This window comes from Arachis hypogaea, chromosome 8, assembly GCF_003086295.3.
Source record: "Arachis hypogaea cultivar Tifrunner chromosome 8, arahy.Tifrunner.gnm2.J5K5, whole genome shotgun sequence".
Lineage (NCBI taxonomy): Eukaryota > Viridiplantae > Streptophyta > Magnoliopsida > Fabales > Fabaceae > Arachis > Arachis hypogaea.
The window spans coordinates 37771701-37797027 of record NC_092043.1 but is presented as its reverse complement, the minus strand read 5'-3'; the positions used below and the strand labels follow the sequence as shown (position 1 = coordinate 37797027).

General features: G+C 35.0%; 5 protein-coding genes across 8 annotated transcripts; 4 read left to right on the top strand and 1 right to left on the bottom strand.

Moving 5' to 3' along the window:
• The first annotated feature begins 2244 nt into the window (after positions 1–2244).
• LOC140174727 (uncharacterized) lies at positions 2245–4271 on the top strand. Its single transcript, XM_072200231.1, has 3 exons — positions 2245–2569; positions 2858–3847; positions 3934–4271. The coding sequence occupies exons 1-3, from the start codon at positions 2245–2247 to the stop codon at positions 4269–4271; spliced, it is 1653 nt and encodes a 550-aa protein (XP_072056332.1).
• A 63-nt stretch (positions 4272–4334) lies between these two features.
• On the top strand, positions 4335–4757 carry LOC112705348 (uncharacterized). Its single transcript, XM_025756181.1, has one exon. It carries the CDS (start codon positions 4335–4337, stop codon positions 4755–4757), a length of 423 nt encoding a protein of 140 aa, XP_025611966.1.
• Positions 4758–6954: 2197 nt separating this feature from the next.
• Positions 6955–7443, bottom strand: LOC114924360 (protein MAIN-LIKE 2-like). The gene has a single exon (XM_029288752.1). The coding sequence runs from the start codon at positions 7441–7443 to the stop codon at positions 6955–6957; it is 489 nt and encodes a 162-aa protein (XP_029144585.1).
• A 7661-nt stretch (positions 7444–15104) lies between these two features.
• On the top strand, positions 15105–18579 carry LOC112707327 (G-type lectin S-receptor-like serine/threonine-protein kinase At4g27290). 2 transcript variants are annotated; one of them, XM_025759012.3, is made up of 7 exons: positions 15105–16500; positions 16608–16730; positions 16816–16976; positions 17058–17268; positions 17359–17596; positions 17686–17836; positions 18112–18579. In XM_025759012.3, the coding sequence occupies exons 1-7, from the start codon at positions 15243–15245 to the stop codon at positions 18406–18408; spliced, it is 2439 nt and encodes an 812-aa protein (XP_025614797.1). In that variant the 5' UTR covers positions 15105–15242; the 3' UTR covers positions 18409–18579. The 2 variants fall into 2 exon arrangements, with proteins under 2 accessions (XP_025614797.1, XP_025614798.1); XM_025759013.3 differs by having other exon boundaries at positions 15107–16500; positions 16819–16976.
• A 370-nt stretch (positions 18580–18949) lies between these two features.
• Positions 18950–22752, top strand: LOC112707326 (G-type lectin S-receptor-like serine/threonine-protein kinase At4g27290). Of its 3 annotated transcripts, XM_029288523.2 has the most exons (8): positions 18951–19678; positions 19796–20754; positions 20886–21014; positions 21160–21308; positions 21389–21599; positions 21696–21933; positions 22047–22197; positions 22367–22752. In XM_029288523.2, the coding sequence occupies exons 1-8, from the start codon at positions 19485–19487 to the stop codon at positions 22661–22663; spliced, it is 2328 nt and encodes a 775-aa protein (XP_029144356.1). In that variant the 5' UTR covers positions 18951–19484; the 3' UTR covers positions 22664–22752. The 3 variants fall into 3 exon arrangements, 2 of the variants coding, with proteins under 2 accessions (XP_029144356.1, XP_025614793.1); XR_011864830.1 differs by having other exon boundaries at positions 18950–20754; positions 22021–22197; XM_025759008.3 differs by having other exon boundaries at positions 18952–20754.
• Positions 22753–25327: the final 2575 nt, after the last annotated feature.

The window sequence follows — 25327 nt, the reverse complement described above, 5'->3', positions numbered from 1 at the left end:
GGAGGCATCGATTTGAAGCAGGGAGGAATCGGTCCCACCGATTTGTGTGAGTGAGAGGTTGATGGGTATGAAATCGGTGCCACCGATTTGAGCTAGGGAGAGGCTAATGAGTATTAAATCGGTGCCACCGATTTGTGGGTGCTGGAAGACGTTTGCTAAGAGTGCAGTAATCGGTCCCACCGATTACTGGAGGCAGAGAATTTTATTTTAATCCGGGGTGCACCAATCAGACCCATCGATTTGGGTGTGCAGCGGTTGATAAACGAAATTTAGCATGCCGATTTAAAATTAGAATTCAAAGATGAATATGATCGTGAGTATAGTCTAATCGACACTTAAATTTCGTACTAAACAATCCTACAATCTATATCCGAGAGTACTAGTCTCCCAAGTCGTCCTCCCTTGGAATTGCCAAAGTGTGCATCTTATTGATTAGAAAGCCTTGTTAGGATTCTTTGAAAGTTTTAGCAAAGTAGTAGGAAACAAACAATCAATCATTAAAAGACTTGGCTTAGGGTTGACATTAGAATTTATATCCTTATAGTTCTTTCAATGATGATAACAACTAGGCCTTGCCTCATTTAGTTATCCTCTAGGTATAGAGGAAAGTCAAATAAAAATAATCAACTTGAGTCACAAGTTCTAGCTTCACCTCATGGGAATCTAGCTTTAGTGCACTCCAAGTCAATTAGCAATCCCTAATTCCAAATCAACAATTGACACAACTATTCAACTTCTTCTAATGGCCCAACCCTATGCCAAGTGAGAAATTTCTACTCCATAACTAGTGTTGACATTTTATCAAACATTTGATGAGCAAGAAAGAAAGCCATAGTAAAATGAGAAGAAAAGTAGAATTAAAAGTATTGCAACACAAGGAACTAACAACAAGTATCAAAGAGCAACAATGAGGATCAAATTCTCAAAGTATTGATGAAATCCAAAACCACAAAGTTAAATTCTAGATCTAAGAGAATTTAGCAATTACAACCACTACTTGAAATTGGAGAAGAAAATCTATGACATGAACAAAGTAAAGTGAGAATTGCAATGGATCTCACCAAAGAGTGATTGAAAATTCAGAAAATTGGATGAAGAAGAACCCTAGTGAGAGATTGAGATCTCTCTCTCCTCCTCCAAGAGTGTAACTAACTATCCCTCAAAATATCTAAAATCTAGAAAAATGAACTAAGTGTGTTTAACCCTTGCTCCTTTGGTCTTTTTATGCTTTTCCCGCCAGGACACTTTCCCAAAATGGGATTCTTAACTGCCTCCACGCCCAAGTCACGTGCTTCTAAAAAATCATATTCGAACAGCGGCGCGCACGCGCAAGGTACGTGTGCGCGCCCACGGGACATCTTGTAATGTGCGCGGAGGCGTGATGTACGCGTGCGCGCCGATGAAAATCATGGCTTAGCCGCTACGCAAGCCGGCTCGTGGCTTCGACCTCTAGTTGCTCTATCCACGCGGACGCGTCAAGCGCGTGCACGCGCCCATGCTGAGGTTTCCAAGGCTTAATTCCCATGCTCCCTTCCTTTGCACCCGTCCTCCTTCTCTCTTCCGGTCCATTCCTGCCCTATATTCTGAAACCACTTAACACACAAGTCACGGCATCGAATGGCATCAAGAGAAGATTAGAAATGTATCTATTTTAGTGCAAAATAAGCATGTTTTTATCCATGGGGTAAAACTAGGAAAGGAACACAAAATCTTGTATTTTCATATAGTAAGTGTGTGGAATCATTGATAAAACTAAAACCCCTGAAATCAACACAAGATAAACCCTCAAAATGGGGTTTATCAGCGGTCGGTCCTTCCGATTTGCCCTTAGTCAACACAAAAAGCGGATGGTGGTATCACAGAAGCCCCATTTCTTCCTCGTCAGCTAATGTTCATCCTCTTCTCCTCTCTTCTCTTCTCTGATTCTTCTCCTTCATTTTTGTAAAAGAAATTCCTGTGAGGTTGAGAATAGTTAGTGTTGTGGATGATAGAGTTTTATTGAAGATTTATTATTACGGACAGATCTTATTACAAACATATGAGGGAGTTCAATTTGTGTGTGAAAATCCATTAGATGTTGTTATTCCGTTCACATTGTCATTTGAGGAGTTGAAAGGTGTGATTTGTGAGAAGATAGATTCTCAAAGATGTAGGAGGATATCGTGTATTTTGTACAGGTATCCTTTACCTGTGTTTGGTGGGTTTGTTCAATTTCAGACCAAGTATGTGATGGACGAAGCGAGTATGCAGGAAATGTTTTCAATGTACATGGAAAATTGCCACCGAATGTCGTGCATCGAGTTATATATTGAGTTTGAGCAATCTAAAGCGGACCGTAACATTGAATTGGAAGATTATAATAGTGAAAGCGAAGATGAATTTGAAAGTAACTATGAGATCGTCGGTCCAGGTGAGGACGAAGAAGCAGCTGGCGGCGCCATGAACGCAGATATGGTGGAAGTTGCAAATGCACTAGCAAACCCGCATCTGTTTCAGGAGCCTTCTTTCATGCGGTCATTGGATTTGGAGGCTATGCAAGCACCGGAGTTTCTGCAATATATGAATCCAGGTGCGTAAACCTAGGTAGCTACGTGAATCTCTGAAGTAGCAGATCGATAAGTCAGATGAGTAATGTATGTGATATGTGACCAGGCATTTGTGACCATAGCGTTTGATTTTTTTATTAATTAATAGTTCTTTGTTGTGAATGATATTTAGTTGTTGTTTACGTAGATGGAATAGCGAAAAATAAGACTATAACGATCTTACATAGTAAAGTGTGTTTATTAATTGAGTTGTAATGAAAGACTTCTTACTGAGTACATAATAAAGCATTTATTACTTTTGATGTATGCAGCCCCTCCTGTTGTGGCGGATGGTGAGTTCACAGTGGGGATAGAATTCAGTTCAAGGGAGGCAGTAATCAAGGCAATGAAAGATTATTCCATCCGGAGAGGTGTGGACTATCGGGTATATGAGTCGGAACCGACGACATTCTATGCCAAATGTACAGAATATGGGAATGGTTGTGACTGGTTGATCAGGGTAACCAAAATGCAGAAGAAGTACTGTTGGGAGATAAGGAGGTACAATAGAAGTCATACTTGTACCAGGTCTACTATTTCTCAAGACCATTCGAAGCTGGATTCCAAGACAGTTGCAGAAGCAATAAAGCCGTTGGTAGAGGTTGACCCGTCTATAAAGGTGAAATCAGTAATTGCTGATATCCAGTCAAATTTTAACTACACCATCAGTTATCGCAAGGCTTGGTTAGCAAAGCAGCAGGCGGTCGAATCAATTTTCGGAAGTTGGGAAGCATCGTATGAAGCTTTGCCGATATGGTTTGAGGCCATGTGCCACAAAGAGCCATCAGCAGTGGTTCACTTTGAAATAATGCCAGCTTACCAGGGGGATGATTTGGTTCCTGATATACGTGTTCTACATAGAGTCTTCTGGAGTTATTACCCCTGTATAAGGGCCTTCAGACACTGCAAGCCAGTGGTGCAGGTGGACGGGACTCATTTGTATGGAAAATACAAGTGTTGTTTATTGGTTGCAGTCTCACAAGATGGTAATAACAAAATCGTGCCTATTGCATTTGCCATAGTAGAGGGAGAGACTTCTGATGCATGGCACTTTTTTCTGAGCCTGCATCAACATGTGGTGACCCGTGATGGTGTCGGACTAATCTCTGATCGACACGATTCGATTAGGTCAGCTATTGAACGAAGTAATGGGGCGTGGTCTCCTCCAAGATCTTTCCATATGTTTTGTATCCGGCATATTGAGTCCAACTTCTTGAGGAAGTTCAAAGCACCTTACCTGCAGAAGCTTATCGTCAACATTGGTAAGTTTGTATAGAATGAACTTTGAATTTATTGTAAGTACGATCAAATAGAATGGTGTTCATAGTTAACTGAATGTTTTTCATAGGATACTCGAGGACGACCAGGGAGTACCAGATGCGCTATGAACGATTAAAGGAACGGGGTGAGGCTTACACCAACTGGCTTGATCGGATCCCTCGTGAGCAGTATGCTTTGGCATTTGATGGTGGTTACCGATGGGGTCATATGACCACCAATCTTGTGGAATGTATCAACTCCGTCTTAAAGGGTGCATGCAATCTCCCAGTCACTGCACTTGTTAAGGCTACATTTTACAAACTGAATGAGTTGTTCACTAGGAAAAGAGCTGAGACTGAAGCCCGAATCAGTGCTGGACTTGTATTCTCTGAGATGGTGACAACCAAGCTGCATGCAAATCAATGAGCATCAGGTAACATACAGGTTAACTGTTTTGATAGAGAAAATGAAGTCTTCGAAGTACGCGAGATGCCTAGTGGGGTTGAGTATGCAGTTGACCTACGCCAACATCGGTGTGACTGTGGTGAATTCCAGGTTGACCGAATTCCGTGTCGGCACGTGTTTGCGTGTTGTGCAAATCAGAGGTTGGATTGGAAAGTGTACATTAATGACGTTTACAAGATGGACCAAATTCGAAGAGTATACAGGACTAGGTTTCGACCACTGAAAAATCTGGCAACGTGGCCTGCTTATCATGGACCTAGATTCGTTGGAAACCCGTTCCTCAGACGGGTAGCCAAGGGCCGGCCGAAGATGACCCGCTTCTTGAATGAGATGGACACTCGTATGTTGCGTCGCCCGAGGCGATTCAAGCAATGCGGTGCCGAGGGCCATAGTCGCAGTAGATGTCGTCAAAGTGGTGGACCGAGTGCAGGTCCAGCCAAAGAGTAGTAGTTACCTTTTTTTACATTTCGTTTGGATTTACATTTATGTACGACATTGACATTTGAATTGACCAACCAGTGCTTATATTCATTTCAAACCTGATTAACATACACGATAGAGAGTGGGCATAACAACGTAAGTAACATATTCGCTAGGCAAAAAGTAATAACAACCTACGTAACATACTCAATAAGTAAATACTAATAACCAAATTAACATAGTCAACAATAACAACCTAGTTAACATACTCAATAAGTAAATACTAATAACCAAATTAACGTAGTCAACAATAACAACCTAGTTAACATACTCAATAAGTAAATAGTACACATTATTTCTTAAATAGTAGTAAGAACCTAATTAACATTCTCAATAATTAACTAGTTACAACTTCACTTCCTCGGTGCCCACTTCATATCTTTGTATAACTTTCTGCACTTCTTTACAATCCTGTTAAAGGCGGATGGTGTATACCGATTTGCACTTCGATGTGGAGGATCAGCTCTAAGGTTGTAACCTTTACCTTTTTCACTTGTGGCCGTACCTATGAAAACACAACAAATACAAATACAAGTTCATTGTGGAATACAAATACAAATATAAATACAAGTTCGCCATGAAGCTATTAATAGAAATTCAAGCCCTAAATCATTACTAAAATTATGTTTTACCTGCACTAGGCGATGTATCCTCGTCAGCAGGATTGTCATCCTCATCATCATCCTCATCATCATCCTCATCCTCATCCTCATCCTCATCCTCATCCTCATCCTCTGGATGGTCTACTAGGTAGTTATCAGTCTCATCATGAACTGCTCTATTACTCTCATGAATCAAAGTCATCGGAATACATCTAGGGTTTCCACTTTGTATGATCCCTCCTGCCGCTTCAATACTTCTGCTCGAGTCAACAGACATTCTGGCACCAGAATTATCAGATGAAGTGCGAACCCGAGATCTCAAATCCAATGACCTCCTAGCTGGAGTAATACCACCCAAATGTGCTTGATGGTCGGTGGGAATGTCAATATAATTACCTGAATGTGACTGGTGCGACCCCGATGCCATGAAACCAAGCAGCTGACTGAACGAAGGTTGCTCTCCATACTCAAAATGTGGACCACCCCAAAACTGTTGGTGTGACGGGACTGACGCTGAGTAATAATCAGACGGATGCGTGTCAGGAACATATGGTGCAAAATACTCAACCCCCTGATGTGGCGGTTCCGGTGGCGGTGGTGGTGGAGGTACGGCCACCGGTTCCGGTTCCGGTTCTGGTGCCGGTGGTGGTGGTGGTGGAGGACCTTCTGGATTCTCTTCAAAAACAAGGTTCGACAATTGCAAGTGGTCACCATATGCTTCTCGGTACTAATGCATGTAAATTTCCAACGGATAATGTAAATGCTCCAAGTCTTCAGATAGAGTGTGACTATATCGATTGGTCCACTGCATCACCCAACGCGAGTGGGTATTGGCCCAATCTTGATTCTTAGGCCCAGTTAGAACTTCGCCGTGTGATGCACCTAGATCCCGCTCTTCACTAGGAACACCCTGTGTCAATCCAAATTGCCTCCTGACTCTATCAGTTGCATGCCACTCGATGCATTCAAAAGATATAAGTGGCACTGTGGCACTCCACATAACCGAATTACGATGGATGGCTAAAGGAATTACGTCTGGGTCGATGTATCCAATGCCATAAGCCTGCCAAACAAACTGGACACATCGAACCAGTCAGATGATTACACAACAATTACTTCACTTAAGAAGTTACATAAGGTACTTGTATTTTACACAATACCTGTCCTTCTTGTAGATCATCCAACAACCTCCTGTAGTGCGCAAGCGTTTTATATCGGTAGGCATAGTTTTGACGGTCCCAGTTATGCCACCTGCAGACGGACAATCCATTTGTTAACTTATCTTACCATAAACAGAATACAATTTCTATCAATTCTTTCAATGCATACTTTAATCAAAATTACCTGTTTGCAATTGGAAACACTCGGGGATTGCCAGGAATCGGCGCTAGAAATGGTAGCCGGATCCAAGCCCAACTGACCAACAATGTCAGTGGACCGTCCATCTCCTTGCAGTCGACACGAGTTGCCCTACACAATGATCTATACAAGTGTGCCAGGCATGCTGAACCCCAACTTAACTGTATGATCCCACCGAAGTTGCAGGACAAAGGTAAAAATTTTCAGTGCACCGCTGCACCCGACTTATCTGCAAACAGAATTTTCCCAAATAACAACATTATGTGACACTTTACATACATCTGCATGTGCACATCATCATTCAACACTATACGATCTCTCACACCCCTAAACCACGTTAATCTTATAAAGCTCCCTCTACAGTCATTTTTGCTAGGTGCAATTCCAAATTGGTGCAAGCACTCGGCTTCCAATGGCTCAAAGCTACTCATGGTCGGACCTGTAACCGGAAGACCATTTGTTGGCAAACCGAGAATTACCGCCACATCCTCCAAGGTCACGACACACTCACCAACCGGAAAATGAAAAGTATGAGTCTCGGGCCGCCATCTCTCAATCAGAGCATTAATCATTGCTGACTGGCCTTTAATAACTCCAATTTGGGATACATAATAAAATCCAGTCTCGCGTAACTGTGCCTCAACAATTTGGTTATATGGATCCGGCGGGTGTAAATGATCGCACATCAACATCTTTGAAGCCTACAATACCACATTTTCCAGTATAAGAACAAGTATAATATAACTATATTATTCAAAAACACAATTATGCTTAACATGTCCATTAAAACTAATTCCCAACATAATTGCAATTCAAACATACACATTAAATCTGTTATACAAAAATTCTTCAATCATATGCATTACCTTATAACAGAAATTAATTAACCTTACACAGTAAATCAGCCTCTATTATTATTTTTATTATTATTATTGTTATTATTATTATTATTCATATAAAAAAACAGCATACTAATTTATTATTATTATTATTATTATTGTTATTATTATTATTATTCATATAAAAAAACAGCATACTAACTAGTTTATTATTATTATTATTATTATTATTATTATTATTATTATTATTATTATTATTATTATTATTCAAACAGCATACATACTAATTTTTCTATTATTATTATTATTATTGTTATTATTATTATTATTATTATTATTCATATAAAAAAACAACATACTAATTTATTATTATTATTATTATTATTATTATTATTATTATTATAAACCAAACAACATACTAATTTTTTATTATTATTATTATTCAAACAGCATACATACTAATTTTATTATTAATCATAATAATTAACGATCATAAATAAAATAATTAATAAATTTTTTATTATTAATCATATTAATTAATTAAATTCAATTACTAATACTGATAATAACAACAACAATATATCAATATCTCCCTATTCCAATCTAATATGTACAGATCTTATTTTTTTTCTCTTTCATTCATTATTTTTTACAAACATTTATTTTTTCTTTTTTTAAATAATATACATAAAAAAAAATCCAGTTCATCCTCACCGATACAAACATTCATCTCCATACATATATACATACAAGGTTTATTCCTATTTTTATTTCTATTTCTAACCACCTAATAATAAAATTATACATATATACATGTTTAATTTCTAATTTCTACTTAGTGCCATTATAATATATATTGTTAATAAAATCTAAAATTATCACTATTATTATCATTAAATAAAATTATTAAAAAATAAAAACTTACATAATTTGGATCTTCAAGATAATTAACAATATGAAACTCCGGTTGATTTACTTCCTTGGTTTTCCTTTTTTTTTTGGCATTTTTATTCAATTTTTTCACTGAGATAAGGGTGGTCCAACAATGGTGAAATGGTGGGGTTGAGAGTAAGCAGAAAGGGAAAGTTATTGTGAGAGTGAAAGAGATAGTGTTGGAGGGTGAAAGAGATAGGGGTATCCGGTTTTGAGTGGGTGAAACACATATAAGAAGTCACGGGCCACTCAGGAGCCAGCTGCATGCGCGACGCGTGGCAAGGGGGTCACCATTCGGTGCCACCGATTTGCGCACCTACTCCTCCCTGAAATCGGTCCCACCGATTTCCTTCCCCCCATCAGTGCCACCGATTTCTTTAACAACGCCGTCATATCTCCGTCAAACACCCCAAAACCCCATAATGCTGCGAAACACCAACACCTTTCCCATATTAAAATTAAAAAACTCTAATTAAGGGTCTTGGCTCCCTTTTTTCCAAATGTTTCATAAAGAAATATATATATATATATATATATATATATATATATATATATATATATATATATATATAGGTTTTACCATAACTAGAGATGACATCTTATTTATTATTCTATTGTCACATAAACATTTTTTAAGTCATAATTTTTATTAATTTTTTATTTTTTAATTGTCTCTTCAAAAGTCTTCATTAGCACTAACTTCTAATTAATATTAATAATGAATTTAATAAATAACTTCTATTATCTTATAATTAATGATTTTAATATCACTATTAAGTTATTTTTTAAAAAAATTATCCTTTTTTATCATTAATTATGTTTATTAAAATATTATTCTATTTATATATATTATATGTTATAGATCAAATAACATATATTATATTTTTTATAGATTTTTCAAATAACCCATATATTATATTATTCCTTGGATTTGTTTTAATTTTCATACTTTTATTTTTTTAACTTATATAAATGATTGTAAAATTTTATTCGATGATACAAAATGTTTTTAGTGAAATAGAATTTAGATGAGTCAAACTTTAATTTGTCTGAGTGTCAATATATTACTTTTGTATTTATATGTTGATCTTTGTTTAAAATAAATTTAACTCATTTATAAAAATCAAATAAAAAAATTGACTCTCTTTTTTATACTTTATCAAAAAATTCAACTTAATCAAGTACTTTAATAAATATAATAGATGGTCAGAATTAATTTTTATTATATTATATCATTGCATTATACTATAAAATTTATTATGATATAATTTTTTATTTGAAGAGTTATATATATATATATATATATATATATATATATATATATATATATTATTTTAGAACTAATTATAAAACTAAAAACTCCTCTATTATTATTTTAATCATTTAAAAGATTATGTAAAAAAAAATTATAGAATTAAATTTTTGAGAATTGTGTGTTTTATCGCTCACTAAGTGAGGATCGTGGTACTGTACCGCTCACCAGGTGAGTATCCAGGTTAGCTACCGAGTGTGTTGGGTTCTGCCAAAGTAACTCACATGTGAGCTCATATAAAATGAATACATCATATGCATTTGTTTGTCTTGTTTGAGTTTGCATTACTTAGGTTTGCCTATTTGAATATCTATGCTTACTTGTTATATGATTTTCTTGCTGTAACTACATCCTATTTGTGTTTTCTTTGTCTGCATTGTTTGTCTGTGCAACTGAGAAACCCTTATCTGGTGGAGGAGTGACGAGGGCAGTTCCACCGGAGTTTTAGAGGATTGGAGGAAAGAGAAAAGTGAGGGATCAAGTTAGGATTTAGTTAGAACTTTAAGAACTTTAGATAACTTACCTTACTTATAGTTTTCAATTATAGTTTTAAGTTTTAGACCTGAGTGTCAGAGTTCTAAAATTATTTCAGACTTTTTCGGAATCTTATATATTATTTATATGGGCACCATTACTATGCTGAGAACCTCTGATTCTCACCCGATACATATGTTGCCATTTTTAGATGCAGGTCGAGAGGCACCTCGCTAGACGTCTGAAGTTTCTTTTGCAGGCAAATTTGGACTTATGCATTTTGATATATATATATATATATATATTCATGTTTAGATTTTTTCATTGTGTAGTTTTCACTTTGTATCTTTTAGATGTTGGATAGAGAACTAGGAACTTATGTTATGTATTTTGAGTATTTTTAGGATGTATATTTATACCTGTGTATGTAAATATTCTCCAGCCGGCCTTAGCTTTACAGGTTGAGTTTGGAGTTTGAATATTTGTATTCTTAACACTCTAGTCTTATCATATATGTGTATCTTTACCTTTCTTCGTATGCAAGTAATCGTTATCTTGAGAGTTACGCTTTTATTTTTCATGTTTTGCTTAACCAAATTTCAAGACTTCTCGAATATTATATTCCTTCAATTATATTATGTATGTATACTTTATTATTTTATTTTTAGAGGTCGTAATACCTCACCACCTCTGTTTTACAAACTTAAGCGTAAAACTTTGTGTGGTAGGGTATTACAGTTGAGATGAAATTGTATGTACTTAAGGAGATCTATACTGATTATAATAGTTCAGATATAATGACTAAGAATCTACCTGCAGTGAAGTTTGATTCTTGCAAAGAGAAGATGAACTTGGTAGAGCAACCTATCTCCACTTGAGTCGGTGAGAGGAGATTTGTTGGGAGCCGGTGAGAGGAGATTTGTTGGGGGTCTCAACTCAAGTGGGACCCACATTTCCAAATAAAAAAAGAGTAAACTACTATTTCTATCCACGAAAGTTAAATACGCTGACACATCTATCCATAAAAAAAGAAAATTACCATTTGTACCCATAAAACATGAGTTTCATACAATAAAATTATCCAAACACTAAAAAATCATATAAAAACCCCAAATTACCCTTATCATCATCTGCATCATCTTCCTCCCCCCACCTAACTACTTCATCATCCTCATCTACTCATCACCTTACCACCACTAGCCCCAAATTGCCTCTGTTTCCGTTCTTGTAGCTTCCAGCGTTAGCGACCACCCCTCCTTCTCTCCTTCCCTGTCTCACCCTTGCCGACCAGATGACCTTCGCACCAGCCCTTGCTTCGCCGCTGCTAGCAACCCTAGAGCCGCAATGCCCCCGTCTCCTCTCTTCACCGCTGACTACCCTTATCTACCGTGGCTACTTTCTTCTTATCACTAAACCAGCGCCCTCGACGGGCCCCACGCCAGCCGCTACCATGCGGTCCCGTTTGCGAACCAAAACTCTCTCTCTCTCTCTCTCTCTCTCTCTCTCTCTCTCTCTCTCTCTCTCTCTCTCTATTTTTCTTTTATCCTAGAAAAAGTAAATCCAAATATTTGATTCTTTCTCTTTGCTCTCTTCACACCTTGGATCTATGTCCTTTTTCGCCCTATTTCTGCAGCTTTCTCCATGACACCCTTTTCACTGTTTTGTTCTCTCAAACAATTTCACACTCAATTGAAACTAAGATCCAATTTTGACTCTCATTCATCATCATCCATTTCAAATCCTTCTTTGGATTGATTTTGATTTCTCCAAAGATGCTTTTTTCCGAATTAATTCATGAGGTCACTATTTTTCAATGCACTGTGCTTTAATTGAGGTGATAAAGGTTATGGTGATGAAGGAGCGGCAATGAAATCGTTTGTGGCAAAGGTGGTTTGTGGCAGAGAAATGGAGATTAGATAGAAGGGTGTTTAGGTGATGTGAAGAGAGATGGGGGATGATGGTAGTAGTGGTAATGATAAGGATAATTTGAGGTTTTTAGATAATTTTTTAGTGTTTGGATAATTTTATTGCGTGGAACTCATGTTTTATGGGTATAAATGGTAATTTTCTTCTTCCAAGGATAGATGTGTCAGCGTTTTCAACTTTCGTGGGTAGAAATAGTAGTTTTCTCGAAAGAAGAAAAGAAAGTTATGGTTTATAGCCATTAGTAGTAAAAGGAAAAAGAGAAGAGCAAGAGTGAATAATTTTTTACACACACAAGAGAAAAAGAAACAGAGAGTGAGAGAGAGCTCGTCGTCGACCAAGAGAAGAAACATTGAGGGGAAAAAATAGTGCCATTTTGATTTCATTGAACTGGTTATAGAAAAATTATTTTGGTGCTTCCCTTGTTAAATAAGCTCTTGTTTGAATCACAATTTTTTTGGTTTAATTACTCTGTTAGTTCCTATAGTTTCGTGAAATTTTCAATTAGTTCTTTATACTTTTTTTTTTCTTTTTAATTGGGTCCCTGTACAATTTTTTTTTAATTAAGTCCTTCTTAGTAGTAATTGGCTTAATTTTATAGGGACCCAACTAAAAAAAAAAGAATTGGTATAGGGACCTAAATAAAAAGAAAAAAAAGTGTAGGGACTCAATTAAAAAAAAATTTGGTGCAAAAACTCAATTAAAAAGAAAAAAAAATATAGGAATCTAATTGAAAATTTTACAAAACTATAGGACCAGTAGAATAATTAAACTTTTTTTTTTCAATACTATCTTCATCAAGACTCTAGAATGAGGATTATCCATAGAGATCTCAAAACTATTAACATTTGCTAAATGATAATATGAATAAAAAATCTCAAACTTTATGCTTTCAAAAACCTTTTGGGAAGATCAAATTGACGCCAAACAACTCGGATAGTTAGAAGTTAGTAAGTATGCCGGACACAACTACCTTTCAGCCTTAAATGCTACCTGATGTTTCTTCATGTCATTAATTGCATGTGAAAAATTGATGTTTCTCCAGAATTATATGTCTCCTGAATATGTAGTGCATGGAAAAGTATCCACCAAGTCGGGTGTCTTTAGTTTTGAAGTTTTTATACTATATAGAATGATTTATTTTTAGTACTGATTAGAAGGAAAGTCATTCTAGATTGGTGAATATTGAATATCTACTCGTATAAGTTACTGATTTCTTGCATCAGGGGTGAAAACAGATACCTGAAGTTGATTAATGATTCATTAGGCAACGCAGTTGATTTACGCAAAGTACTGCGATGCTTATATATCGGAGTCCTACGCGTGCAATAGAGATAGGCTTGACATGCCATCTATGGCTCTAATGTTAACTACTGATAGCAATCTGTCTAAACTGAAACGACCTGCATTCTGATAGTCTGATAAACTATGAGACCTGCATTCTGATAGTCTGATAAACTATGACCATGACTTGATCTCTCCGACTCTAAATAGAAAATTCAATAGTATCATTTATCTTTGGAATATTCTATCTTAATGTTGATGACATCAAAGGACCTAAAATTCAAACAGACTTTGTGCTTCTTTTTTCAAATTTACCATTTTCATACATCACATCTGTTATGAGTTTATATTTTCTTAATCCAAATTTGCTTTTACTGTCCAACGATATTCATAATTAGATTAGTTTTAATTGTATTAAAATATTCAATTGAAGGCGTTTCCTATAGCATTTTATTCTCTCTTTTTTATTAGGAAAAAAATAAAAAATAAAGGTCAATTAAAAAATATATAATTCAATTTGCTTTTCTTATGCTTTTGTTCGAGCAAATTCAACAGTAACAAGGAAGGATACTAAAAATGTCGGCATAATTCTGTTTCAGATCATAGTTGAAATTGGGATCTTTAAAAGTCAGAATTGAAGGCTTGAGTGAGCTATTTTAATGCAGCACGCCAACAACATATCAAAAGGCTTGAGTAGACAATCGTCAAACTCCGTTGTCCATGCAAAATTACCTGTTATAAGAGCCATCCATAATCCATTAAGATTTATATTTTGAAAAATGTTCTTGAAGCGTATTTATTAGAGATAATATTTAACTTGGTCCTGAACTTGCGTAAGTAATAATTTAATCTTTAAAATTTTAATTATTTCTGTTTAGTATTTAAATTTTGCAAATGTCCCTAGAACAACGCACAAATGTGACATGGACATTCAGATGGTTCGATTATGTAAAATGACATCGTTTTTGTTTCGACATTTAAATAGTATAAAACAATATCGTATTTGTTGAAAATTTTTCTCATTGTCCCAAGAATTAATGTGAGTCCGTTTGCAAAATTTAGGGGCTAAGTAAAAACCATTAAAACTTCAAAGATTAAATTAAAACTGTCATGCAAATTCAAAAATCAAATTGAGTATTAACTTGTATTTACTACCATGAGAAAGTTATACTACACGACGAAATATGTCTATAAACCAATGAAAACGTGAGTGGTGGGTTAGTTTTTTAATTAGTCAAACTCTATTTAAATTAGATTTAGACTCGCACCATAAGTGAAAAATTATTTCTATAAGTTTTATTTTTGTACAAAATCTTCTAATTCCGTTCCCTAAACTCAAAAATCCTTAAAATTGTAATATATAGATTATTTGATCTATAACATAAAAGATGGAATAATATTTTAATAAATAGAATTAATATTTGGCCAATTCTATGGTGCCTATGAGTTTTTGCCTAAATGTTGCCTAACTTACTTTTTGTAGTAAGTTTTAATTTTTTAAAAATTATTTATTTTTATATCTTTTAAATAAAATAATAATTTTTAACCCTTTTTAATAAATAGGCACCACTTTACAGGCACCATAGCATTCACCTTAATATTTTCATCCCAACTTCACTTTGCTCCCTTTCTGTTGCATTCAATACTGTTCAAAGATCTTTTAGTTTTTGATAACATAAATTCTGTGTTCGTGAAACATCCTCCTTTCTGTTTTCCAATAAAAAACATGATGAGAACTAGAGTTATTTGCTTCTTATTATTGGTGTATATAACAAAATCCTTTTCACTAGACATGATTACACCAAGTCAATCCATGAAAGATGGTGATACTTTGGTTTCAGCTGGTGGAACTTTTGAACTTGGATTCTTCAGCCCCGGAGACTCAAGTGGTCGATACCTGGGAATATGGTACAAGCAATCTCCTTCAACACTGACATGGGTTGCCAACCGGAACAAACGAATCAACAGCAACTCATCAGTGTTGGAAATCAACAACCAAGGAGTTCTTGTACTGCACAATGGCTCAAACAACACATTCTGGTCCTCCAAAGTGTCGAAAGCAGCAGAGAATCCGGTTGCACAGCTCTTGGACTCAGGAAATCTTGTTGTGAGAGATCGAAATGGTGGTAAACTGGAGAATCTCTTATGGCAAAGTTTTGATTATCCTTGTGATACTTTGTTGCCAGGAATGAAACTTGGATGGAATCTAGAGACAGGACTAAATAGGTTCCTAACTTGTTGGAAAAGTACAGACGATCCTGATTCTGGAGACTACTCGTTTAAAATAGATCTTAGAGGTTATCCACAAGCAGTTCAATTGAAGGGAGATTCTATAATAAGCAGGGCAGGTTCATGGAATGGACTTAGCTTCACAGCACTTCCATATCATAAGCAAAGTCCAGTATTTAAATCTGAGTTTGTTTTGAATGAAAAGGAAATATTCTATGAGTTCCAAGTCCTTGACAATTCTACTTTTTTTAGATACGTCATGACATCTTCGGGGAATCGGCAGCTTTTGCATTGGACAAGTGAAACCAATGTCTGGGAGACTCTCATAACTATACCATCAGCTCGGTGCGACAATTATGCATTGTGTGGCGAGAATTCTGTTTGCAATTCAGTGAACACTCCAGATTGTGCTTGCCTGGAAGGATTTGCACCAAAGGTTCAAAGAGAGTGGGATATGTCATATTGGTCTAATGGTTGTGTTAGGATCACCCCATTAAGTTGTAGCAAAGATGGGTTCATGAAGTACACGGGGATTGTTCTTCCTGACACGTCTTCATCTAGGTATAATAAGACCATTGACCTTCAAGAATGTGAGAGCTTATGTCTGCAAAACTGTTCCTGTACAGCATATGCAAATTTGGATAAGCGCGACGGAGGAAGTGGCTGCTTACTTTGGTTCGGTGATCTGATTGATATGAGGCAATCATATGAAGGTGGCCAAGATATTTATATTCGAGTTCCTTCTTCGGAGCTAGGTAGCCTCTTTGATTTATGGTTTCTGATTGACTAGAAGATATTTTTGGTAATCTATAAGTGTAAAAGGTATGCTAATTCAGAGTGCTCTTTAATATTGATGTCTCAGAACATAACAAGAAGATTTACAAAAAGAAGCTTGTAGGCATCATTACTGGCTCTGCTGTATTCATGATATGCTTAATACTTGGACTTGCCATATGTTTATGGAAAAATAAATTTGAGAAGCCAGGTCAGTGTGTGATTTTCAAGCCTGACCCTACTTTAATTTTAGAAACCTCTGATATATTGTTAATCTTTGCCAACAAAATTTCCAGCAGGGATGTCGAAAGTGGGTTTCTGGAAAGAACTATTATGCAGAAGGGTGGAGGAGGACAGTGATATTCCAACATTTGATTTATCAACCATATTTTATGCCACAAATTGCTTTTCTAGCTACAACAAATTTGGAGCAGGTGGCTTCGGACTTGTGTACAAGGTATATAAATTTGGTTATGTACATCACAATATTATATTCTTCAGTCTTTGCAAATTATATGATACAAATAATTGTTATCAGGGTGTGCTTGCTGATGGCACTGAGATCGCTGTCAAGAGGCTTTCGAAGAATTCTGAGCAAGGACAGCAAGAGTTCAAAACTGAAGTGCAGTTAATTGCTAAACTTCAGCATCGCAATCTTGTAAAGCTTCTCGGTTGTTGCATTAAACAAAAAGAGAAACTCTTGATTTACGAGTTCATGCCAAACAGAAGTTTGGACCACTTTATTTTTGGTTCATTTCTTAACCATCCCAAATTTATTGTTCTGTTTTGCAATACCCTCAGGTTGATGTCAAGCTGACTGGATTTTATTTACATGTTAGATGATGGTAGAAGAAAATTATTAGATTGGACTAAGCGCTTCCAAATCATTAGTGGGATAGCTCGAGGCCTACTTTATCTACATCATGACTCAAGGCTAAGAATCATCCATAGAGATCTTAAAACAAGCAACATTCTTCTTGACAATGATATGAATCCAAAAATATCAGACTTTGGTCTCGCAAGGACATTTGGTGGAGATCAAACCGAGGCCTGCACAAAGAGAGTGATGGGAACTCAGTAAGTAGGCTAACATGTGTTACTTGATGGTGCAACTGTTTTCTGTGCTATGATTTTTATTGTTTGACATACAAGCTACAATAATGCAGTGGTTATATCTCTCCTGAGTACCCAATGCATGGCTCTTTCTCGACGAAATCTGATGTGTTTAGCTTTGGCGTAATTATGCTTGAGGTCGTTAGTGGGATGAAGAACAAGGAACTCTCTATCCCGCACCAATTTGTTAACCTTCTTGGACATGTAAGTAATGATCATTAGGCCCTATTTGGTAACTACCATAGGATAGATATATAAAAATGTCTCTATCTTGGGACAAAATTTGCCAACTCTCTATCCTTTCAAAAACCAGGGATAGGGAAAGAGATTCAACTCTTTTTGTCTTATCTCTGTCTCAAAATACTAACCAAACAAGGCCTAATAACTAAATCAAAAGTGGTTCCTAAAAATTTAGAGCTCCTAATAGATAAATTCATGTCATTCCAAAATAGGCAAATTTTAATGTAAACTTTTTCCAGGCATGGGAATTGTGGACTAAGGAGAGGGCTATGGAGCTTGTAGATAAATCGCTTGGTGATTCAGTTGATGAAGCTCAAGTGTTGAGATGCATTCACATAGGGCTTTTGTGTGTGCAAGAGAGACCAGAAAACAGGCCTAACATGTCATCAGTAATCCATATGCTCAATGATGATAAGCCGCTTGCTCGGCCAAAGCAGCCAGCATTTTATCCTCACCAAGAAAGTAATTCTTCAACTAAAACCAGTGAAATGTGTTCAAATAATGATATTTCCATCACACTGTTGGAGGCCAGATAGTTTTTTTAGTCTCAATGCAAATTAGCTCTGTAAGTAACTTGTTTCATGAAGTTCTTGCTCGAAGATTCATTTGTCTATGTGTGTATGGCGTTATTAACAATGTGGTTCATGATGGCATTAGCATCATTCATTTTTCAAATAGATATAATTGGAGCCATGTTGATCAGCAAAGTCTTATTATCTTAATTTTGAATAGTGCATTGCTGTCCTGAAATTCTAATAGCCATATTGTGGCATCATGAGATGTAAACAGTTTGGTCAATTCATGCTTTTTCAAACAACATGCTTCTAAAGAATTTTGAGGAGAAAGTATTTTCCCTTATATTAAAATCACAAACATTTCTTATGCCACAGTTTTGAGTATCTGAGACATGTTTTTTGCAAGCAGTTTTAATAAAACCAGTTAGGGAGAGTATATAATAAAAGAGAAATGTTCCGTATACTTATTTTGCCTTGTATATCGAGCTAAACACACTCTTCCACCATTAGAATTTAGAAGCGTGTAATGGCTCGGTGTACATATAACTCAGCTCTATATTGTAACTATACCAAGACTGGAGAAGATCCACAAGCAGTTCTAATGAAGTACAATGCTTAATAATGAAGGTTACAGCAGGTCCATGGAGTTCTCTTATTCTCAATAAAACATAAAATGATATTTCCCTGATATTACTACTAGTCTACTACTAACATGGGATAGTTGAAGAGTGAAATGGAAAGACAAGTAATTCTTCATTGTGGGACCGTGCTACTTAATTTAGATGAGTATGACTTCTATACTGTGTTCTGAAACTATTCATAGTCAATTTTTTTATTCAAACATAATTTGTAAATACTTTGACCATATGGTGAAGTAATAATTTATTATCCCTTACATACAGATTTGACCAAAACATATTCCACAATAGTGGCTCTATTATTGCTCTTCCTCTGGTACTAACACAGTAACACTCACGTTTACATAAAAAATAAAATATATTTTTCCTTAAAAATTACTAATCCTGGAAAATCAGCTCCATAATTCATACCACTTTTCCCTGTTCTTTTGTCTGAGAAACAAGTTCCTTAAGACAACAATGCAGAACTTGAAGGTTCTGCTATGGTTTTGGTCTTTCCTACTCTCACTTATATTAAGAACCTCCACTTCAATGGACAGTATAGCCCTGAGTCAGTCCATCAGTGATGGAGAGACATTAATTTCGCGCGGAGGAACCTTTGAAGTTGGCTTCTTTAAACCAGGAAACTCAAACAGCCAATACTTCGGCATCTGGTATTATAATGTGTCCCCTTTAACAGTAGTATGGGTGGCCAATAGAGAAAAACCACTCAACAACACATCTGGAATTCTAAAATTCACTGATCAAGGACTTGTTCTTGTTAATGGCAGCACCAACAGCACTGTGTGGTCCTCCAACATGTCAAGAAAATCAGAGAATCGGAATCTAGTTGCACAGATCTTGGACTCAGGAAACCTTGTTGTTAAAGATGGACATGATGAGAAGCAAATTCTGTGGCAGAGCTTTGATTATCCCAGTGACACATTCTTGCCAGGAATGAAGCTTGGAATGGATCTTGTGACAGGCCTAGAGAGATCTGTATCATCGTGGAAGAGCACTGATGATCCTAGCCGTGGATACTACGAAGCTAAAATAGACCGTAGAGGCTATCCACAAGTAGTTATAACAAATGGAACCGTTATAATCGTTAGATTAGGACCATGGACTGGTCTTACTTTCTCAGGGGCTACACTTTACTTGCGCTATACTCAACTGTCAAATGAATTTGTATTCAATGAGAAAGAGATATTTTATGAGTACAATCTTTTGAATATATCTAATTTTGTGAGAATTGTGGTGACAACTTGGGGGAATCTTCAGTCTTTTCATTGGTTAAGACAAACCGGCAGCTGGGAGACTCTTCTTTCAATGCCGGCGACACAATGTGATAAGTATGCAGTGTGTGGCGCAAATTCTATCTGTAGTGTCTTTAACACTGCATTTCCAACTTGCGCATGCCTGAACGGATTTGTACCAAATTATCCTGAAAAATGGAAGGAATCACATTGGTCTGATGGTTGTGTTAGGATCACTCCATTGAGCTGCAGCAAAGATGGATTTAAGAAGCTCACAAACATGGTGCTACCTGACACATCTTCTTCCTGGTACAATAAGACCATGACCTTGCAAGAATGTGAGGATTTGTGTCTGAAAAATTGTTCTTGCACAGCATATGCTAATTTGGATATCCGCGGCCGAGGAAGTGGGTGCTTAATTTGGTTTCATGATCTCATTGACATGAAAGAAGGGGTAAATGAACTTTATATCCGAACAACTATTTCAGATCTAGGTATACACTTTGGTTTCTTGTTCCTTTCCCTCATCAAGCTTTTTCCATTTATGATTGACTACATTATTTTTTCAAAATACACTAATGTAAGTATTATTAAGGAACAATGCTCTTGAATTTTGATATCTCAGAAGATAATCAGAACAATGATTCCAGCAAGAAGAAGCTAGCAGGAATCCTCGATGGATCCGCATTGTTTGTCATGTGCTTAGTACTTGGACTGGCAATCTATGTATGGAGAAACAAACCTAAGAAGCCAGGTGAATACATGATACTTAATTAGTGACTGCAACTACCATATGAATTTGCAATATTACAAATCATTCCCTCCAACAAATCAAACCAATACTTCTATTAAAGAACATATGATATATTTCTGCTTGATAATCATTCCTGTTTTGCTAGAAATATTCTGCTGGAAGCAACATGCTTGCAAAATAGAAAATGAGGATGTTGATCTTCCAAGCTTTGAGTTATCAACCATAGCTTCTGCCACTAATCACTTCTCTAGTGGCAACAAATTAGGTGAAGGTGGATTTGGACCTGTGTACAAGGTGCTAAACTAGTAACTAACATGAATATGTCTGGGATGCTGTTATATGCTATATGGTCCTAACAATTGTTATCACTTTAGGGTGTACTCGCAAATGGGGTAGAGATTGCTGTCAAGAGGCTTTCCAAGAATTCTCAGCAAGGACTGCAGGAGTTCAAAACTGAAGTTCAGTTAATTGCTAAACTTCAGCATCGCAATCTTGTAAAACTTCTTGGTTGTTGCATTCAACAAAAAGAGAAGCTCTTGATTTATGAGTTCATGCCCAATAGGAGTTTGGACTACTTCATTTTTGGTTCATTTCTAAACCATTCTGAATTTCTCATTATATTTCACAATTACCACAACATAGTAGATGTCAAGTTAACCTTGAATGCACTCGACATACCAGATGATTCTAGAAGAAAATTATTGGATTGGGGCAAGCGATTTCAAATTATTGGCGGGACAGCTCGAGGCCTAGTCTATCTACATCAAGACTCTAGGCTAAGAGTCATTCATAGAGACTTGAAAACGAGCAATATCCTTCTTGATAAGGGTATAGATCCTAAAATATCAGACTTTGGCCTTGCTAGGACATTTGGAGGAGATCAAACTGTGGCGAATACAAAGCGAGTCATGGGAACTCAGTAAGTAGGCTAAAATATGGCTAATTATCATTAGTTGAAATTTTGTAGCTGCAGCCTTCTTTATTTTTTTTCTCCCTTGATTTTCAGTATGTGATAAACGTAATACAATGCAGTGGTTATATCTCTCCGGAGTATGCAGTGCGTGGTTCTTTCTCAATGAAATCCGATGTGTTCAGCTTTGGTGTAATCGTACTTGAGGTAGTGAGTGCGAAGAGGAACAGGGAATTCTCAATTCCACACCAAGATCTGAACCTTCTTGGATATGTAAGTAAATAATAAATAATACTTAGTTTTTGTTGAATGTGATTTTAGCTTGCTTCTTGTACATTGCCAATCCTTTGAAGCTATCAATTCCTAAGTTGTGTTTGATAAGTGTCTTAGAACTATAGCATGAATTTTAACATGTTGCATTCAATGTTAAAATTTATTTCAGGCATGGAAATTGTGGACTGAAGGAAGGTCTCTGGAGCTGGTAGATGAATCACTTGGTGATTCAGTTGATGAAGCTCAAGTGTTGAGATGCATTCACATAGGGCTTTTGTGTGTGCAAGAGAGACCAGAAGACAGGCCTAGCATGTCATCAGTAATCCATATGCTCAATGATGATAAGCTGCTTGCTCGGCCAAAGCAGCCAGCATTTTATCCTCACCAAGAAAGTAGTTCTTCAACCATAAACAATGAAATCTGTTCAAAAAATGATGTTTCCATCACATTGTTAGAGGCAAGATAGTAATGTTTTTTAGTTTCAATGCAAATGAGTTGTGTAATCAACTCATATATCTATGAGTAATATATTAAAATAAATTACCTTTAGATTTATTATTAGCCTTCTAAATTTATACTATCTAATTATATTATCTTTTAATTTTTTTATTCAGCTTAAATAGCTAATACACAACTTATCTAATTAGATTGATCGCGTAGGATAATAAATTAAGGATAGTATAAAATATATTTTAATAAATATTATATTATTTAAAAGTTAATTAAATTATATATAAATATAAAGTTACATCTTTATTTATTATTTATTGTTTTTATTTTTATATTTGTTTTAATTGACGAACTTAATCTTTTTATGTGGTATTTTTTTATTTTTTTTATTTTCGGTTGTTGCTAGAGTTGATTTTTTTTCATATATTTTTATAAAAACGTGTTCTTTTTAAACTGTTAACTTGTATACATTTTTTATTGTCTTTTTTGTTCCATCTTTGTATGTATATTCTTCTTCAATGAAGATGTGCCTTGAATTTGTTTACTTTTCTTTTTTTTAATCTCTTGATTGATATGTTATCTAAATCGGATGATATTAGTGTTGGTGAAGTTAATTCCTATAATCAATAAAGAATATAAACTAGCAAAATGAATAATATTTTGAATAAATAAAATTTTTATAATATTACCTGATAGATTTGTTGTAATAGGAGTTGAGTTTCAATATTTTTTATTGGCACAAATATTTTAGTAATAATGTATTGTTAAGAGCTTTTTTAAAGTTAAAATCACTTAACTTCTAATTCTAAGTATAAGGTTATATAAATTCTTGAATTGAGATAATTTTTTAGTGTTATTGGTGACTTGGAGTGCAATTAGATTTGAGGTAGTTGTGTCTAATAATTTTTTTTATCAAATAACACAAAAGTTATTGTAGCACTTTGATTTGTAACTTTTAATTTAATTTTAAATATGTAATAATTATTGAGTTAGTGATTTATAATTTGATGAAAATTTTTATGATAAGTATAATTTGATGAAATTTGATAGAAGTTTTTATAATTTGAATATGTACTAGTTTTTTATGTTGTAGCAGAAAACTTTATTTTTTGTAGATTTTTTTTTGACATTTACTTATTTTTCTTCTCTTAGTGTATACAGATTTTCAATGACATCTATAATAGTAAGAATAATAGAATTTTTTATAATTTGAATCTATAATAACTTTTTATGTTGTAGCGCAAAATTTTCATTTTACGTATTTTTTTGTAGATTTTTCTTTGACATTTATTTATTTATTTTCTCTTAATACATATAGGTTTTCAATGATATCTATAATAATAAGAATACAAATTTTTAGAATATTTATTGGCTTGTGTATGTGTGTGTATATATATATTGAATAAGTTATTTTTAATAAGAATAATTTAAATAGCACAAAGTAAAAATATTTATTAATATTTTTTTAAATTCGCTCTATCTAACAATATCTCGCGTGATACAAATTTAAAATAATATTGTAAAATGATTAAAATTAATTCTTTAATTTAAATAATATATTAAAATAAGTATAATTATAAGGATCTTAATATGTAAAGTATTACAAAAACTTCAAAATATAAATAGTAAAAGTAATAAGAATTTTTTTTAAATTTGTTTTAAAAATAAGTAGGAGATACTTTTTTAATGGTAGTCGGCAACAAGAATGTCATTTGAATATAGAGCATGAATTTTTTTTTGAACATTAGCCGATCTTAATCATTGTCAACGCCAATATTCACCATCTTGTCAGTCAAATTCTTCAATGTTTTTTCCTGGAACCTTTTTATAAATTTTTTCGTTCTCCTCAAATAGCCCTTTAAAACTAACTTTCTCGAAAAATAGGTCCCCTACAGAAACAGTAAAAAAAAATCATCAATTACACTCTAAATCTCTTGAAAAACATCCAAATACCAGTCATATACAACCCAATTTATTTCTTGATTACATGAGATCAAAAAAATAAATTACAAAGAATAGATTACAAAAGATACAAGTATAGATATTTTCTGTAATGAATTACCTGATGCATTCAGATCAAGGACAACTCCTAATCTTTTGGGTTTAATTCTCAATCCACCGTATCGAGTGTCTAATTTGCTTTTTGACAAATTAAAGGAATGTGCCAACTCTTTCAAGATTTTATATGGCATATTCATAGGAGGGATGTGCATCAAACCCTCAAATCCTAATTTCCAGACGATAGCCTTCTTTGCTCCACTCATGTTTTCAAACTTTTCATGCAAAAGTTTTGTGGAGCATCTTAAATTCTTAGTTTGCTGTAAACAAAGCAAACAAAAATAATTTAAATAAGCTATAGTTTTACTAAAAAAATTGAGTTCGTCTAAGAGGTCTGTGTTATTGTTAATAGATAATAACCTCACCAGTTACACCCACATACCAATCACATACACTTTTATTATTTTTTGAATTACATGACAATATATGAGTTCAAAATGATATTCAAGTCATCCAAACATGCATCAATGACACTACAAGCGCAAGCACAAGCACAACAGCACTAGTTACACTTAAATACGCGTGATATATACTCAAATACCAGTCACATACACCTTTATGAGTTCAAAACAATATTTAAGTCAACCAAACATGCATAAACTGACACTAGAAGCACCAGTAA